The sequence below is a fragment of the Perognathus longimembris genome, chromosome 2, assembly GCF_023159225.1.
Source record: "Perognathus longimembris pacificus isolate PPM17 chromosome 2, ASM2315922v1, whole genome shotgun sequence".
NCBI lineage: Eukaryota > Metazoa > Chordata > Mammalia > Rodentia > Heteromyidae > Perognathus > Perognathus longimembris.
The window spans coordinates 49,717,913-49,736,489 of record NC_063162.1 but is presented as its reverse complement, the minus strand read 5'-3'; the positions used below and the strand labels follow the sequence as shown (position 1 = coordinate 49,736,489).

Sequence of the window (18,577 nt, the reverse complement as noted above, 5' to 3'; positions counted from 1 at the left end):
CTTTGAGCCTCCCTACCTGGCACTGAGTGAAAATGGGGAAGCCCAGCAAAGCATGCCTCTGACATCAGGGCTGTGACTGGGGTATGGCTAAATAGGATACAGATCTAATGGACCTAGCCACTTGTGGGCAAGGGGACAGGGTTCCCCAGGCTGGTCTCCACCTCTTGGCGTCCCTTCTACATCCCTTGGGGTCAGGCACAGACAGGCTCAGTACAGCTGGGGCTGTTCCAAGTGCTGGTCAGAGCCACCACCAGGAGGGCCTCTATCCCACACCTGAGGATCCAAGATCTGCTTGGACACAGGTCTGCGGTTCCCCTGAACTGAAGGAAAACAAGGGGACTACTATCCAAGGTGTGAAACTTTCAGTATACTGTATTAACACATTTCCTTGAGGGGGTTGGGAGTATGGCCTAGTGGTAAAGTGCTCGCCTCCTATACATGAAGCCCTGGATTCGATTCCTCAGCACCACATATATAGAAAAAAGCCGGAAGTGGCGCTGTGGCTCAAGTGGTGAAGTGCTAGCCTTGAGCAAAAAGAAGCCAGGGACAGTGTTCAGGCCCTGAGTTCGTGCCCCAGGACTGGCAACAACAACAAAAAACATTTCCTTGAGGATACAGACCTAGGTTTTCCCCATCATTTGGGAGTGGACTGCAAGTCAAGTCATTTGCCATTCAAAATTCCCTAACCCCACAGACTATGTCCCCAACACAGGACAGGTTCTTTCCACTCCCATTACAAGAGGCTGGTTCAAGTGGTGGAGTTGCCAACTGGGCGCAAGAAAGCCAAACCAGAGTGTGAGGCCCTAAGTTCAAGAGAGCAGATACATGTACCTATGTGCGAGCGCACATGCAGACACACCTAAAACACAAGACTTTGCCAACACCTGCTAAGAGGCAATGGAAATACAGCCGTAAGAGCTACCCACAAGAACCCACACCAGAGATTTGTTATACTCCCACAGCTACTAGGACTTCCCTTGCATTCTTCACAATCCTCAGGGCCCATACTTTGCCCTTTTCTTCCTAACTCCTAAGCGGTTACTAGAGTCCTAATGAGTGACTAGGCCCTATCTATTTTAAAAGGATTCTTAACTGATGACCCACTTGTGTGCTTGACTTGTACAAGGGTTCACTAAGGACCGTGGCTGGGGCACTGGACTTCCTACATTAGGAAATTAAGTTCGGTAGCTAGACTTCCAGCCTGCTAGGCACCACCACTAATAACTTGCAGATACACAGGGTTATGCTGTACTGCCAGTATGAGTTGCTTTCTTATCTACCGTCTGACAAAATACTTTCCTATCTCTATAACTGAGGTCCAGACTAAATTCCAACCTGCTGCCGCTCAGGTATGAGTCTGGGGAGACATCTTCATATTTATGTGGCCAACCCATTTAGTCTCCGTACCAAGTTTTTAGCATGTTTCTTTATAAGGGGTAAATCCCAAAGTACTCTCAATTTCTTACCTGTTTTCTCAACCTTCAAATGGAACTTCAGGTATCATATTCCAGATGTGTTCAACAAAATCTTTTTTGTTTGGTTTTCTTTTTCCAGTCCTGGGGCTTGAACTCAGGGCCTGAGCACTGTCCCTGGCTTCTTTTTGCTCAAGGCTAGCTAGCACTCTGCCACTTGAGCCACAGCGCCACTTCTGGCTTTTTCTCTGTATGTGGTGCTGAGGAACTGAACCCAGGGCTTCATATATACGAGACGAGCACTTTACCACTAGGCGATATTCCTATCCCCCAAATCTCTTTAATCTTTCTTAATCCTTCAAACTACCTCCTCCCACCATAAAACTTGTATTCCTACCTTGCCAACTAAAGTTATACTTTGGGTATCACTGATACCCATATGAAATCCAGGCAAAGGAGATGGGGGTTGGCTCCTGGTCTGACCTTAGTCCAGCTTTCAATTAGTTATCTCTCTGGAAGGAAATGAGTGTTGTCTTCTTACACCCCTCTCAGCCCTTCAGCTAATGACACAGCTGACACCTTACTCCATCCACTTCCCATTCCCCAATCTAGCTAGAACCTAGTTAACTTCTGTAGCAAAAGCTGGCAGGGGTAATACCAATACTGTAAGCCTGCTTTATTCGTGGATTACATGATTTTGACCCGATGTGGTCAAAAGATAAGGCCAGTAACATACTTAAGTGATAAAGTGAAAACATTACATTTATTGAAAGGTGGAGCATCTTTAATGGTAGCTGGGTGTTGTTATAGGAAAACTGAGTAAAAGCATCAGCAGTATTTAAGATAGAGCATTAAGATCTAAGTTTCTGATGAGTACTACTAATGGATACAAGAGTTATTTTGTGACTGTAATGAACCCTACTCCATGTGGTTTCAAGTTATGGATGTCCAGACATAGCATATGAATGACATATAGGTAAATTTCTGTAAAATTTATAGCAATTTGTAGCACTGAGCTTAGCATTCAGGTTCTCCTCAATGGCAATCTCCCTGGAATGACATACCAACAGATGCTAAGGGTCTACTGCACCATCCTATATTTTCCCTTCACCACTTAGCACTTAGCACCCACATCTCTGGGATCAACAATGATTCTATGAACTTGTGTATAAACTTAGAAACTGCAAGAGTGTGAAACTATGTGTCTTAAAAAAAACAAACTCAGAACTATTCAAAGGACATAGAGAACCATGTGGCACAGATTTACATAAAGAGCAAAATGTTCACCAGCAAAGTAAAGTATTAACTACATACCAGGGAGATTTAACTCTAGCTGGAAAACTTTTAATTCTGCAAGTACTTGGAGCCATTAATTATGTATACTTGTTTTATTCATAATTTGTAATGTTCTTGGATAGCAAAAGTAATTCTAATGATGTCTGAGTTTAACAAAAAAAAATCTTTAACCTCATCTTAAAACATCCACTGATCTATCTCATCCAATGGCAACAGTCAATGTTAAAGGAACATAAAAACAAACATGCACACAATTGCACAGTTTTCATAAAGGTCTATTTCATTATTGGTGGGTAGCGCATTTAACAGTTAAATACATTTAAATAATGTATAGATGACTGCACGACTGCAGCATTGGTAACTAGATAACCAATTGAACTAGAAACCAGCTAACAAGTAACTGTGTAATATTTAAAATACAGCTCTTGTTTAGATTATCCTTTGTTTTGATCACCTTCTTGGGGAAGAAAAAAGCCTGCTGGTCACAATGGAAATATATTAAGGCCAAATCTTCTGATATTCATTTCCAGAGGATTCGTTCAGCTGGATTAAGCCTCCAGTTCCAGGGCAAGCCCAAGTTTATGGCCTCCAGCATTAATGCTCTTCCCATCTACCAGAGCAGACAATGTAAGCTTCACACCTGTATCAAAGCAAATCACCATGATGAGCTGAAACACTTCACTACTAGTTTGAGTCTCTGGTAAGCCCAGAGAGCCTGGCTTCCTATCACTTCCTCAGCCTGCCAGTTAAATATACTAGTGCTAGCCACCAGATGGCACTTGGAAGTAGAAATACCAGTAAGAATTCAGTTGGTAAGGTACCAAGTCACAAAGCATAAAAAGGTTAGCAACAAATAACAAGTTCAATATATGTTCAATATAATATCCAGAGTAAGAATATTGCAGATTTTGAATCATAACTGGACACTAGAAAGGAAAACCCTAGAAAGATACTTGTGGGCAAATATGACAATCTGATTAAGATTACCTATTAAAATGTGGCTACAATATATTGTTACATTATAATTTCCTACTCTTAGCTATGCACACTATGACTGTATAAATGTCTATAAAACAGACATTTTTTTCTGCTTGTGTGGAAAAGTTATGTATAGAGAAAAAGTGAATGTAGATGAAAACTGCATGTTAACTAGTCATTCTATTTTCTTCGTCTTTTTTTTTTTTTTTGGTTGATCCTACGGCTTGAACTCTGGGCCTGGGCACTGTCCCTCAAGACTGGTGCTCGACCACTTCAACCACAGAGCCACTTCATGTTTTGGTGGTTTATTGGAGATGAGTCTCATGGGCTTTCTTGCCTAGGCTGGTTTTGAATAGGGATCCTCAGATCTCAGCCTCCTGAGTAACTAGGATTACAAGTGTGAGCCACCGGCACCTGGCTCTTTATTTTCTTTTTCTTTTTTTTTTTTGCCAGTCCTGGGCCTTGGACTCAGGGCCTGAGCACTGTCCCTGGCTTCTTTTTTTTTGCTCAAGGCTAGCACTCTGCCACTTGAGCCACAGCGCCACTTCTGGCCATTTTCTATATATGTGGTGCTGGGGAATCGAACCCAGGGCTTCATGTATACGAGTCAAGCACTCTTGCCACTAGGCTATATTCCCAGCCCCTCTTAATTTTCTTTAGGTTTCAAAGTAGTCATAATAGGGAAGAGGGAAAATTTTATTAAGAGGGAGAAAAAATTCTCTTGATAATTTAGATTTATTTTTGTGCCAGTACTGGGCTTGAACCCAGGGCCTTATGTTCTCACTTGGCTTTTTTCACTCAGGGCTGGTGCTCTACCACTTGAGCCAACACCATCACTTCCAACTTTTACTCATTAATAGAAGATTCTTGGGATTTTTCAGCCAGGGTAGGTTTTGAACCTTGATCCTTGGTGTCTCAGACTTCTGAATAGGATTACAAGTGTGAGCCACTGGCACGCAGTCACCTGACACTTCAGAACTTTGTCAACAAATAGTATAAGCTGTGAACTGGGGAGCTTACTGAAATTACAGAACTCTCTAGCCCACACCTGTTGGATCAGAATCCACACGATTGATTCTGAACATGAACAATCTTCCCAGGTGATTCAAGCCCATCTTTAAATCTGAAAAGTACTGCTCCAGGAAACAGCACTAGATACCATATAAAGTAAATGGGACTATATAGAGAGATAGGACAAACCAAGGTAAGAGGTGAAGTCTGATTAAAAAAAAAAAAAAATCAAGACACCTCAGACACCAGTAAGACAATGTCTGAATGGGGGATGGTATTTAAAAAAAAAAAAAAGTCAATGCTGGGGTTGGGAATGTGGCCTAGTGGCAAGAGTGCTCACCTTGTATACATGAAGTCCTGGGTTCCATTCCCCAGCACCACATATACAGAAAACGGCCAGAAGTAGCACTGTGGCTCAAGTGGCAGAGTGCTAGCCTTGAGCAAAAAGAAGCCAGGGACAGTGCTCAGGCCCTGAGTTTAAGGCCCAGGACTGGCCAAAAAAAATAAATAAATAAAAATAAAAAATAAAAAAAGGAAGTCAGTGCTAACTTTCTTAGGTGCCACTTAGTATTGATTATGCAGGAAAACATCCCATCAGAAGAAGCACCTGGGGGAAAATGCAATGATAAGCTGAAACTGCAACTTCAAAAAAAAAAAAAAAAAGAACAAGCACTGTACATACTTACAGTGTTTGCAAAATAAGCTAAAAATCAAAATTGTTTTATAAAATACTATATACTTATTAAGAATACTTACCAGGCCTCAGAGTCTGAGTATAGCCCACTCCAATTAAACTAGAGTTGTTAACCTTTGCCTAAAATAAAAATAAAAAACTGTAAGAAAAATTATCCACCAACTAAAATCAGTAAGTCCACAGGCCCCCAATTTGTCTACCTAGCACAAAAAGCCTACCCATTCTCACTGGGCTAAAATGGTAGCACTCCAGCCATGATCAAAAAAGGTGAGCAGCTGGGAATACGGCGTAGTGGTAAAGTGCTCGCCTCGTATACAAGAAGCCCTGGGTTTGATTCCTCAACAGCACATAAAGAGAAAAAGCTAGAAGTGGCACTGTGGCTCAAGAGGTAGAGTGCTAGCCTTGAGCAAAAAAGAAGCCAAGGACAGTGCTCGGACCTCGAGTTCAAGCTCCAGGACTGGCAAAAAAAAAAAAACAAAAAACAGGCAAATACAAAACAAAAAGAAATGACGTAACTGTACAAGCAAAAATCACACACAAAGCACTTATAAGTTAACACAAGAGCTAAGTCTTCAGGAGCTACCAATGACCCTGTGAGTTGTCTCAAAAATGCCTTCAGCTTTGTTAAATAGCAATTCCTTAACTACTTAAATAGACAAATGGGACAAGAAATCACTCTGCTAAACAGGAATATGCTTATTAATGGAGAAAAATATTCTAGAGTTAGCAATAAAAATCCAAATTAAAAAGAAAAAGAAAACAGAGCCAGGTGCCGGTGGCTCACACCTGTAATCCTAGCTAGTCAGGCAGCTGAGGTCTGAAGATCTCGGTTCCAAGCCAGCCCAGGTAGCAAACTCCATGCCCTAATCCCCAATAAACTACTCAAAAGAGCCAGAAGTGGTGCTAGGACTCAAAGCACTGACCTTGAGCAAACAAAGTCCAGGCCCAGAGTTCAAGCCCCACAACTGACCAAAAAACAAAACTAAACAAAAACTTCACAAATGAACTTCTGCCCAATAAATTAAGAGCCACAAACAGCTAGGTACACTTTCCCATTAGTTAACAGCAAAAGCAAACCATAAAAAAAACATTAAGCAATGCTAGATTAGATGCTAGACTGGTGCTACTAGTGGATGAATAGCTGCTCTACCCAGGTGGGAAATCGTAGCCAAGTTTTCAAATTAATTCTCAGCAGTCACCGAGTGACAGATGAGTACCAAGGCACTTCTGAAGCGTGGCATTGGGCTGGGAATATGGCCTAGTGGTAAAGTGCTCACCTCGCATACATGAAGCCCTGGGTTCAATTCTTCAGCACCAAATATATAGAAAAAAGCCAGAAGTGGCCCTATGGCTCAAGTGGTAGAATGCTAGCCTTGAGCAAAAAGAAGCCAGGGACAGTGTTCAGGCCCTGAGCTCAGGCCCAAGGACTGGCAAAAAAACAAAACAAAATGAAGCCTGACATTAAATTTGTGGTGGTCCACACACACATTTAATGAGAATATTGGGCTGTGTGAATCCTAAGGTTTTTATTGATATAGTTCAGGGAAAAATAGAAGAGGAAACAATAAATGAATCAAAATAGCCAGTGGGAAAAGTAATCAGGGTGCTTCTTGTTTTCTGACTACAATTAGGGCTAAAACTTAACTGCCTAGACTATAGAACTCAGTATGCAGAGCACTGACTTTCCCATTTCAAACTGAGTGAAATACAAATTTTCTATATGTTTGGCAAAGGTAGGAAGCACTATTTGGGGCATGGTGGGAAATTTGTGTGTTTATGGTGGAATCGGCTTAATGTAACTCATTTCAAATTAAAAAAAAAAAACTTCCTAAATTATCAAAGCATTGTCCTAATGGATAAAGAACATTTTATGTAACAGAAATTTAACTGGTATGAGTGGCTTAACTTTCATTTCCAGTAAATACAGAATAGGCAGTCCCTGACCTATAAGCAACTGACACACAGGAACAGCTGCTGAAATGTAAGCCAGCCCCTCTGCACCCTCACACTGCACTCTCTCCCACACAACCCACTACCACTGATGAGATTATAAGTAGGAAGAACCTAAGGATAGGACCAGAGTGGCCAACCATCCCACTTTGCTCTTTGAGAAAGCGGAGGGAGCCCTCAAGACAGGGCTTTTAAAAGATACCACCAGGCCAAGTAAGACATTCTGCTCCAACCAGACAGGACTGAAATCAAGACATAAGTCCCTATACCAGCTCTACTCCCTCCTCACCCTACAGAGTAGTCTGAAGTCCTTTCCTTGCCAAGCTTCAGCTTTTCACCCACCAATGTCATCTGTAACAATGGCCTCTTGGATAAAATCAAGTATTCCATAAACCAGAATAAGACAAAGTAAAAGTAATTATTAAAGTACTACTATTCCTCAACACTATTATATCCCCAAGGCCACAAATACTGGCTATATTTAGGCTTGGAACTCTATGATTAATACCAACTTATAGCTTTTGAAATTAAACAGAAATCTACTCTCTAACACTGTCTCCATAATAAAACCAGCATTCCAAATTCTAAATCCAATTGATCTGCTAATAGGACTTTGTGTGAATTACAGTTCAAATTTTCAATACAAGTTAACATACTCAAAGGTTAATTCCCAAAACCCAAACCCCACTCTAAGCCCACAGAAGTACTCACAGAAATGGAAGCAGTGGGATCCAACTGATATTTAGCTGCAATGCCAAAACGAGTGCAGTTGGTACCTGATGTCCAAGCAAGGTTTACTGAAGTATCAAGATCTTCACATACTTTCTGATAAATTGATCCTCCAAATTCTGTCCCATCATTGCTGTAAGATATTTTAAATTAGTAGATCCAAAATAGACACTGTAAACTAATTCTGAGATGTGAGCTAATATTGTAGCATGTCATTTAAATGTAAATCACCACAGAGCTCAGTAGAAGATTTGATATCCAGAACCAATAGGGGGAAAAATGCCTTACTCATTGTGGCTCTCTAATGCCCACTGAAAGTTTATAGTCTTTTTCTAACCCTATCTACAATGCAAGGATTTGAAAAACAAATCACAGTACACTTATCCACTCTGATATATAGTCATGTTCTAAAATGCATAATGCTACTAAGAAAATTATCAAAATATTCCAAACAAGATGGATGCTGTTGGCTTACACCTGTACCTGTAATCCTTAGCTACTCTGGAGACTCAGATCTGAAGATCACAGTTGAAAGCCAACCCAGGCAGAAAATCTGTTAAGACTCTTACCACAATAAACTACCAAAAATCTGGAAGTGGAGCTGTGGCTCAAGTGGTAGAGCACTGGCGTCCAAAAGAAATTCAGGGAAGACCTTGAGTTCAAGCCCCAGGACACAAAAAAAAATTTTTAAAGTTTACCCAGCAGAGAAATTCTTAACCTTTTGAGCATTCACACTCAGGTGAGCTAGGAATGCTTATCTGGGCTCTGGTTTAATCCCTAGTATTAAATATAAACAAAAGAAACATCAAATTACTAATAAATATTTTATAAACTGAGCAATAGCAAATTTTTTAATGTTTCTCTGCTATTTACCAAGATATTTGCTTTAATGATGAAGGAAATTTAAGTGCTTTACATATCATCTCATTTGTATTAGGTAAAAACATCATATATTTTAGGCAATCTAACCAAATCAGTATTGAACACAAACTTGTGGTAGGTAAGTCAAAAGCACATACTGGCCAGGCACTGGTGGCATATGCCTGTAATCCTATCAGGTGGCTAAGATGTGGGGATCATAGTTCAAAAGCCAGCCTGGTGGTAAAAGTCTTTTCTACAAACCACCATCTATTTTGTGAACTTTGTTAGTCATCTTTTATTTGGTAAATTATGAACTGGTATAAATTTGTACAGTTCATGTATATTGATTATGGCAAAGTTGTACAGATTTCTATATTTTGGATGAGAAATTTTTCTTCTCTCTATAAGTTGTTTCTTATCTTGGCATTAAAAAAAAAAAAAGCCAGCCTGGGTAGAAAATCTGTGTGAGACTCTGACCTCCAATTAAAAAAAAGAGGGGGGGGGGGGGGAGCGGGAGCTGTAACGCAACTGTTAAAGTGCTTGAGCAAAAATCTTAGGTATAGCACCTAGGGCCCCAAGTTCAAGCCCCAGGCCTAGCACAAAAAGAAAAAAAGAACACAATGGTACCAATGTATAAACGCTCACAACTCAAATACAGAGAATATTTACTCTTTCTGCACCCAAAGTCAAACTAATTTTTTTTTTTTTTTGGCCAGTCCTGGGCCTTGGACTCAGGGCCTGAGCACTGTCCCTGGCTTCTTCCCGCTCAAGGCAGCACTCTGCCACTTGAGCCACAGCGCCGCTTCTGGCCGTTTTCTGTATATGTGGTGCTGGGGAATCGAACCTAGGGCCTCGTGTATCCGAGGCAGGCACTCTTGCCACTAGGCTATATCCCCAGCCCCCAAACTAATATTTTTACTACATACTTCTGAAGAACACTCTAGAAATGGGCAAGAACATTTCTAAACAAATAAGTGAAGAGAAATCCTTCAGGCTGAAACTAGATTAGTAAGAGATGACCAGAGACAAATTAAATGACAGCCTTTAAAGGTTTATATAACAATACTCTAAGCAAAATAAAAGACTTACACATTAGTGTGTAGCTGGAAGTCTCCAGTCCTGTAGCCCACTGCAAAATTATTCCTTGTCAGCTTTGATTTGGCGCTGTCAAAGGTCATCTGGTACCCAGCAAGCCAGCCTTCATAACCAAAGACAGCTGAACCATGGATTGCAGGTCCAGCAAAATCAAAGTCAACATCACAACCAAGATTTATACATTCCCTCTTGTAAGAGGACTTGATTTTACCGCTTTTCTTTCTGAAAATAAGAACAAACTGTCTTAAAAGCTATGCCAGTGACAAACACAATGTACAATTCCTACATAGAGTACCATAACATTATTTAAATAAACTACACTATGATGGTAAATCATACACATTATAAAACAGTCCAATAACTAAAAACAAGGGCACAGGAGGTAACTGGACTACCACTAGCATAGAAAAACTGTTCCCAAAACTAGTAATTGATCAAACAGAAGCATCTTAGAACATGTTAATTACTCAAATTAATGCTCTAATGAAAAGAGGCAAATATCTGAAAGCAACTCAATGATAGCAAGTTAAAATGTCCATGCTTACCCAGTATTTGGTGAGAAGGTAGTATCAAATGTCAGTTTCAAACCTTGACAAATCTATTTTGGAAGGAAAACATGTTTATATTCAGCTTTATTTCCTACATGAAGCACATAAGTAAAAATTAATAATAAAGCACACTTTTGAAATGTTACCTGGTCTTCAATGGCGATTTCTGTTCCCAAAGTATTATCAGTGTTCCATTTTTCTGTGAAAGTCAGACCATATTCACACCATTTATATTTGGTCTCCAAAGTCCCGGTAACTTTACCAGTGTCTGTATTAGATGAACCAGATGTTGAGAATTCCTAATAAGATAATAAATAATTTAATGAACCTTCTCATAAGCTTGAAAGAATGCACTGCCTAACTTGAGTGACAAAGACTTCATCTAACTGCCACCTTAAGGGCTATTTCCAACCAATCATAAATTAACCTGTAGCTAATTCAAGTGATCAGGAAACTGTATATCTTTTATTAAAACTACGAAGGCAAAATTATCTAGGATAAAAAAAAAAATCAGCCAGTTGCTGGTGGCTCAAGCCTGTAATCCTAGCTACATAACAGGCTGAGATCTGAGGAATGAGGTTGAAACAAGCACAGACAGACAAATCTTATTTCCAATTAACCAGCAAAAAGCAAGAACTGAAGGCAAGGCTCGAGTGGTAGAGTGTCAATCTTGAGTAAAAAGGCCAAGTAAAAAACACAAACCCTAGAACCAGAAACAAAGAAAACCTCAATCAGAAATTGTGACACGCAGGCTGGGAATGTGGCTTAGTGGTACAGTACTTGCCTAGCATGCTGCAAATGAAGCCGTGGGTTCGATTCCTCAGTACCACATAAACAGAAGAAAGCAGCAGTGGCACTGTGGCTCAAGTCATAGAGTGCTAGTCTTGAGCAAAAGCTCAGGGACAGTACCCAGGCCCTAAGGTTCAAGCCCCAGGACTGGCAAAAAAAAGATCTGGGAATGTGGCTTAGTGGTAGTGCTTTGTCTACCATGCATGAAGCCCTAGGTTTGATTCCTCAATAACCACACAAGTAGAAAAAGCTCCAAGTGGTACTGTGGCTCAAGTCGTAGAGTGCTAGTCATGAGCAAAAAGAAGCCAGGGATAATGCTCAGGCCCTGAGTCCAAGCCCCAGGACTGGCCAAAAAAAAAAAAAAAAAAAAAGAAAAGAAATTGTGATACCCGCACAATGAGGAAATATTAAATCTGTATTATTGGGGGAAACGCCCATTATTGTTCACTTAGAAAATAGAGTATTTGGGGGCTGGGGATATGGCCTAGTGGCGAGAGAGCTTGCCTTGTATACATGAGGCCCTGGGTTCGATTCCCCAGCACCACATATACAGAAAACGGCCAGAAGTGGCGCTGTGGCTCAAGTGGCAGAGTGCTAGCCTTGAGCAAAAAAAAGGAAGCCAGGGACAGTGCTCAGGCCCTGAGTCCAAGGCCCAGGACTGGCCAAAAAAAAAAAAAAGAAAATAGAGTATTTGTTAAAATCTCCTAAAATAGATGCTCTCTCTCATTAGTAACTGTCAAATCTAGGCTTGGTATTCAACCCCATACTAAAATATACTCAACTAGATTATATTAAGAAATAATTATGTGGCTGGGAATATGGCCTAGTGGTAGAGTGCTTGCCTAGCATACATGAAGCCCTGGGTTCAATTCCTCAGCACCACATAAACAACAAAAAGCCAAAAGTAGCTCTGTGGCTCAAGTGGTAGAGTGGCGGTAGCCTTGAGCAAAAAGAAGCCAGGGACAGTACTCAGCCCTGAGTTCAAATTCCAGGACTGGCAAAAAGAAAGAACGAATAAACGAACTTGTGGGGCTGAGAATGTGGCTTAGCAGTAGAGTGCTTGCCTAGCATGCATGAAGCCCTGGGTTTGATTCCTCAGCACTATTTAAACAGAAAAAGCTGGAAGTGGTGCTGTGGCTCAAGTGGTAGAGTGCTAGCTAGCCTTGAACAAAAAGAAGCCATGGACAGCCCCAGGACTGGCAAAGTTTTCCCATCTGTGGAGAATTAAATTGAAATAAATTGAAAGCTATGCTCATTTTTATGCACTTTACATAAAAGGAAATCACTAAACAGTGAATCTGGGGCCAGGAAGGTGGCCTAGTGGTAGAGTGCTTGCCTACTATGCATGAAGCCCTGAGTTCAATTCCTTAGCACCACATAAACAGAAAAGGCCAGAAGTGGTGCTGTGGCTCAAGTGGTAGAGCACTAGCCTTGAGCAAAAGAAGCTCAGGGACAGTGCCCAAGCCCTGAGCTGAGTTCAAGCCCCGAGACTGGCAAAAACACAACACAACAGCGAATCTTCCAGAAGATAGTTTAAATGGAAAATATGTCCAAGTAGTAACTTTTAATCAGCTCTACCAACTGTTATTCATCAAACCACAGATCAAGAACCCGTCTATACACAGATAAAGTAAGACACAAGGCCAGTTTAACCCTGTGGTACCAGAATTGGACTAGATGCTATATTAACAGTAGAGCTGTCCACTCCATCACTACAAATTGTCTTTCTTATTTTGGGGTAGCCTGAAGATCTTTGTTAAGTCCCCTGAATGGGACCTCATTGGGGTCAGGAACAAATTACACATAAATACCAAGAGTACTGATATTCATTAAACACAAAGAAAAGCACTTTGAGATAGATATAGATAGATCTCAGCACTGTAAAAACTTATTTCCACATTACTTTCCCTATCTACAATAAGCCTTTCCTTTTCAATCAGTGACTTTTTGATTTATCCATCTAGTAATTGTTATCTCAGTTCAATACTTGATATAGTTTTGTCTTTCCAACTAGAAAGCTTTTAAGAACACAAGCACTAAAGTCTTCTTCCTTTTTTTTTTTAATTAAAATTTATTTGTTTTTGGTTTTTCTTTTTTTTTTGGCCAGTCCTGGGGCTTGGACTCAGGGCTTGAGCACTGTCCCTGGCTTCTTTTTGCTCAAGGCTAGCACTCTGCCACTTGAGCCACAGCGCCACTTCTGGTCGTTATCTATACATGTGGTGCTGGGGAATCGAACCCAGGGCTTCATGTATGTGAGGCAAGCACTCTTGCCACTAGGCCATATTCCCAGCCCATCTTCTTCCATTTTTTTAGGGCTTTGATGTTACACACACACATACAGAGCCGAGTATTTGTAAAGAGCCTCAACAAATTTTAAATGAGAACATGCACACATACACATGTACACACAAACACAAAGCTTGGAAAGTAGATGAGTGATAGAGTCAATCTCCAACAAGAAATCCACTTAATCACAGCTCCATAACCTGGTAACTTTACCAAGCAAGCCACTGACTCATAATTAAATGCCTAGACTTTCTTGTAGACCAAAGAAATCAAGTGACAGAACAAAGACAAAAACCCCAGAAACTCAACAAGTCTGGGCACTGGAAAAAAAAACAAATAGGATTAACATATATCAGTTACATAAACTACAGCAAGAATTTGTCAAAAATTACCAGTAATATCCCAATTAGTAAAACATCCACCCACAAAACAATCTCAAAATAAAAATTCAAAATAAGATGTAGTTACACAAACAAAATTTCACTTTAACCATTTTGTAGGAATTTATGGATCAAGATCCACATACAAAAATAAATACTAAACTGTTTAAAGATACTCAAATCAGCCAACTCCATAAACTCCCAAAATGCATTCAGAAATCTCCATATAGGATTGCTGTCATATGGCCACAATATAAGTGGTTACTGTACACAATTTATTAGTTGCTGAATATTTTATGCCCACAACTGATATGCATTAAGAGAAAGTGACCTGGGTACCAGTGGCTCACACCTGTAATCCCAGCTACTCAAGAGGCTGAGATCTAAGGACTGCAGTTCAAAGCCAGCCAGGGCAGAAGTCACCACTCAAAAACCGGGAGTGGCGCTATGGCTCAAGTGACAAGACCACTAGCCTTGAGCACAATGAGGCTCAGGGACGGCACCCAGGCCTTGAGTTCAAGCCTCACAACTGCTTTCTTTTAAAAAGGAGTTTCCAAAGAGGCTAAGTAGTTGCCTGCCTGTTATCTGAGTATGTCGAGTCCTAGATGACCACTGTCTTAGTAATACACTTATACTCAGTAATAGGGAAAAGACTTTTCTTGCCAGTCCTGGGACTTGAACTCAGGGCCTGGGCACTGTCCCTGAGCCTCTCTGTGCTCAAGGCTAGCCCCCTACCACTAGAGCCACAACGCCACTTCTGGCTTTTTCTGTTTATGTGGTACTAATGAATCAAACCCAGGGCTTCATTCATACTGGGCAAGCACTCTACCTCTAAGCCACATTCCCAGAGAAAAGACTTCTTTTCAGGTAAAATAAGCAGACATCTTTCAGTTGTAACTTCAATGGTTAGAAAAATTGCAAAGGCTCGTCAGAATTTGTTGGGTAGCACACTCACCACGCCACTGCATGACTTTGTTTTCACATCCAGTTTCACCAATCCAAAGCCTTCAAAAAAAGAGCACAAAATAATAAAATGCTTTATCTGTATAAAAGATACATTCCTATCATTGAACACACACACACACACACACACACACACACACACACACACACACACACACACCCCACTTGTTTTAAATTCCACAAAAGGAAAGAGATTCAGTGGGCGAGACTGGCTGGAATATATTGTAAATAAGTGAGACAATATTATAATGAAATCTGTACAACTAATTGAAGATTTTATAGTCTAGTGCTGGGGGCTCACATCTACACCTGTAATCCTCACTACTCAGGAAGCTGCAATCTGAGGATCACAGTTCAATGCCAGGTCAGGCAGGAAAGTCCACAAGACTTTTATTTCCAATTAACCACCAGAAAACCAGAAATGTAGCCGCGATGCAAAGTGGCAGAGCGCTAGGCTAGAGCACAAAAGCTCAGGGACAGGGCCTAGGCCTTGAGTTCAACTACCAAAAAGCAAAGAAATATAGATGTGTTGATACACTGTATTTATTTAACTTTCTGGGCAGTAATCCAACTTGAACTCAAGAGTCTTAAATCCAGAGCCAAGCTCTCTACCACCTAAGCAATACCTCAGCCTTTTTTTTTGCTTCATTTTTTCAGATAGGCTTTTAAGCTTTTTGTCCCTATGCTAACCTGGAATAGTGATCCTCTTTCCTCTCTCTGCCTCAAGTATAAGAAGAATTAGCCTCAAGCATAGCTAGGATTCTAGGTATGCATTACAATGTCGGGCAGGATACACAATTTAGACTCAAACTTTTAAATTAATTTTACTTAAACTGGCTTGGCATTGGCAAAGAAGAGAACATCTCTGTGCTACCACCTTCCTTAATGTGTTTGGGGTTATATGTTTCTCATCCTCTTGCCCCCAAAAGGCTTTCCAATTATGATTATTAATTTTTTTTTGCCAGTCCTGGGGCTTGAACTCAGGGCCTAAACACTATCCCTGGCTTCTTTTTGCTCAAGGCTAGCACTCTAGCACTTGAGCCACAAAGCCACTTCCAACTTTTTCTGTTTATGTAGTGCTGAGGAATGAACCCAGGGCTTCATGCATGCTAGGCAAGCACTCTACCACTAAGCCCCATTCCCAGCCCTCCAATTATTTTTAAACACAAAGCATTAACATTAGATTAGAAAATTTAGCTAAATGCTGGTGGCTCATGCCTGTAACTATAGGTACTCAGGAGGCTAATGATATCTGAGGATCATCATTCAAAGTCAGACTGGGAAGACAGGCCTTGAGTTCAAGCCCTAGTACCCTCCCCCTCCCACTCCACACACATACCATGCACATGGGGAAAAAAAAAAAGGGAAAAAAGCCTGTTTGACTTAAATCTCTGAATACCCAATAGTTTATCCTAAACATTTAGGACATTTATCTAAAAGAGAATAAGAGTATAAGGAGCAAACTTTCAAGAAAACTCAAAATTGCTTTTAAAAATCCTTAACTCTTTGAAGGGCATTTAGAAGCAACTACCACAAACATGAAATAGTAATGGATCATTACTCTAGTCAGCAAAATCTAAGCTCTAACTAAAGCAAATGAAGCCAGGTGCCAGTAGCTCACACTATAATCCTATATACTTAGAAATCTAAGATCTGAGGATCGTGGTTCAAAGCCAGTCAGAGCAAGAAAGTACATAAGACTCTTATCTCCAATTTACCACAAAACAAAAAACTGAAGCACAACTGTAGCTCAGGTAGTATAGTATAGTGCTAACCCTGAGCAAAAAAGCTCAGGAACAGTACCCAACCTAGTTCAGGCCTCAGGACTGAAGCACACATACACACGTACACACTGCTTTTTCTTAAAGGTTAAACTGCATAAACTATATACTCGGGAGAAACTAGACTGAACTGTAATATCTACTTAATAGAATTTCAGTTTAAAAATGTACCTAACAGAATGGGGAGGAGACAAGAAATAGGGATCCAATCACGTTTTCACTTTTGATCTAAAATTAAGAGAAAAACACTAAGGTCTTACCAAATCCTTTGTTGAAAATATCTCTGGCAGCTTTGCCAAGGTCAGCATATGATGGAGGGATACACATTGCTGGGAAAATGAAAAATTCCAGTGTTAATGTTCCTGTTCTCTCACCTTCGGTCCAAAGGTAAACAAGCTATGAGACATGCTAACCTTTAAAGTAGTTCAAATTCACTGGAATTCCAGAGGTTACAATAAAACTATAATGATTCACGAAGGAATCAGTCCTGACAATGGCTTATTTCTAAAATGGATAACCATGTTAAACTTGGAAAAGTCCTGTCAAGTTTAAAAAAACAAAAAACTTTCTACTCCTAAATTTCAGTGTCTACACAAACTTCATTGCAAAGAACCAGACTAGTACAAAGAAATAAATATCTACACCTGCCAAAATTTACCAGGATGAGCTGATTCAACTGAGACAAAAAGCAGAACTAAGAGGCATTTCCTCCCTTAAGCACTCTCCTTGAGATCAAAACTAACACTTAGAGGTGAGAAGGGACCTTAACGCTCTGAGAACCTAAGTATTGAGACCTAGAAAAAACTGCGGCCATCTATGTTTCACTCAAGTGCCTACATCAACTAAATATCAAATGGCACTTTAAATATATAAATACGACTTCTAAGTCTTGGGCCAAAGCAGTAAGGCTTAAGGGTAAGCAATCTGAGCTTTCCCACTAGGCTCATTCATTCTACAAAGGCAGTCCACGCCCTTAGGAGCACATGTAATGACCTTGCGCTCTCACTAAGCAGATAACTACTTCCTCTCGAAGACTAGCCGCTCTGCTTCCCCAAAGGCAGAGCCTCACAGTTGCCCAAACTCCTGGCTTTCAAATTTGTCAAAGCCACTTCCAGAAGGTGAAGATGAACGCGGCCTCAGCCCAACGCCCCCCGCGGCCCTCCATCGCTCCCCCAACCCACAGCCCAGCCCCTCCTCTGCAGAGGCGATGGCCGGACGACGGGACCAAAGTGCCACCGACAAACACTGGATGTCCAAGTCCCCCGAGGAGTAAGGGATGAGGCGGGCCAGACGCGGTCGTCTGGCCGACGGGTTTCGACTCCCGAATCCCGACGCCCCAACCCGCAGAGCTGCCCGCTCCACTTACGCCGCACGCAGGGCTGTACGTAGGTCGCCATGGCGAGGCCGCGGGAAGAGGTGATCTGCGGGGAAGGGGACAAGAAGTGCGGTCAGCTGGGGGGGAGGGGGGGAAGGAAGGTCAAAGGCGGGTCAAAGGACCCAAAGAGGGTCTCGGACAGGGAGAGGTAGGGGGCTGTGGGGCCGCGCGGCCATCTTAGGGAGCCAGGACCAACCCCGAGTTTGGCTCGAGCCTCCCGCTTGGCCGTCGCGGCCTAGGCCCCCGGGGGTCGGCGTGAGGTGACCAGGGAGGTACCTGGTGGTCTCCTGAGGGCGCCGCTGCCGCCGCTCGGCTCGCAGCTGGGGCCGCTCGGCTCGCTCAAGGTCCGGCTGCAGCTGCCGCGGCTGGAGGGCGAAGTGAAGGAGACACCGTTCCGCCCGCCGCAACCCTGTCCTCCCCCAGCCAGGA

The 18,577-nt window shown here is 41.6% G+C and overlaps 1 protein-coding gene across 1 annotated transcript; it reads right to left on the bottom strand.

Moving 5' to 3' along the window:
• Window positions 1-2,965: 2,965 nt before the first annotated feature.
• Window positions 2,966-18,577, bottom strand: Vdac2 (voltage dependent anion channel 2). Its single transcript, XM_048339106.1, has 10 exons — window positions 18,425-18,577; window positions 18,140-18,194; window positions 17,034-17,102; window positions 14,985-15,034; window positions 10,721-10,873; window positions 10,572-10,624; window positions 10,021-10,248; window positions 8,053-8,203; window positions 5,454-5,511; window positions 2,966-3,348 (listed from the first exon to the last, which is right to left on the bottom strand). Exons 2-10 carry the CDS (start codon window positions 18,168-18,170, stop codon window positions 3,257-3,259), a joined length of 885 nt encoding a protein of 294 aa, XP_048195063.1. The 5' UTR covers window positions 18,171-18,194; window positions 18,425-18,577; the 3' UTR covers window positions 2,966-3,256.

What these genes read in the sequence shown, in the direction of transcription:
- Vdac2 (XM_048339106.1), bottom strand. Translation starts at nt 18,170, where the DNA reads ATGGCGACCTACGTACAGCCCTGCGTGCGGC. An exon ending in CAAAGTCATGCAGTGGCGTG is followed by an intron (nt 10,874 to 14,984) that starts GTGAGTGTGCTA and finishes TTATCTTATTAG; the next exon opens with GAATTCTCAACATCTGGTTC. An exon ending in TACTCAGACTCTGAGGCCTG is followed by an intron (nt 3,349 to 5,453) that starts GTAAGTATTCTT and finishes GCTTTGATACAG; the next exon opens with GTGTGAAGCTTACATTGTCT.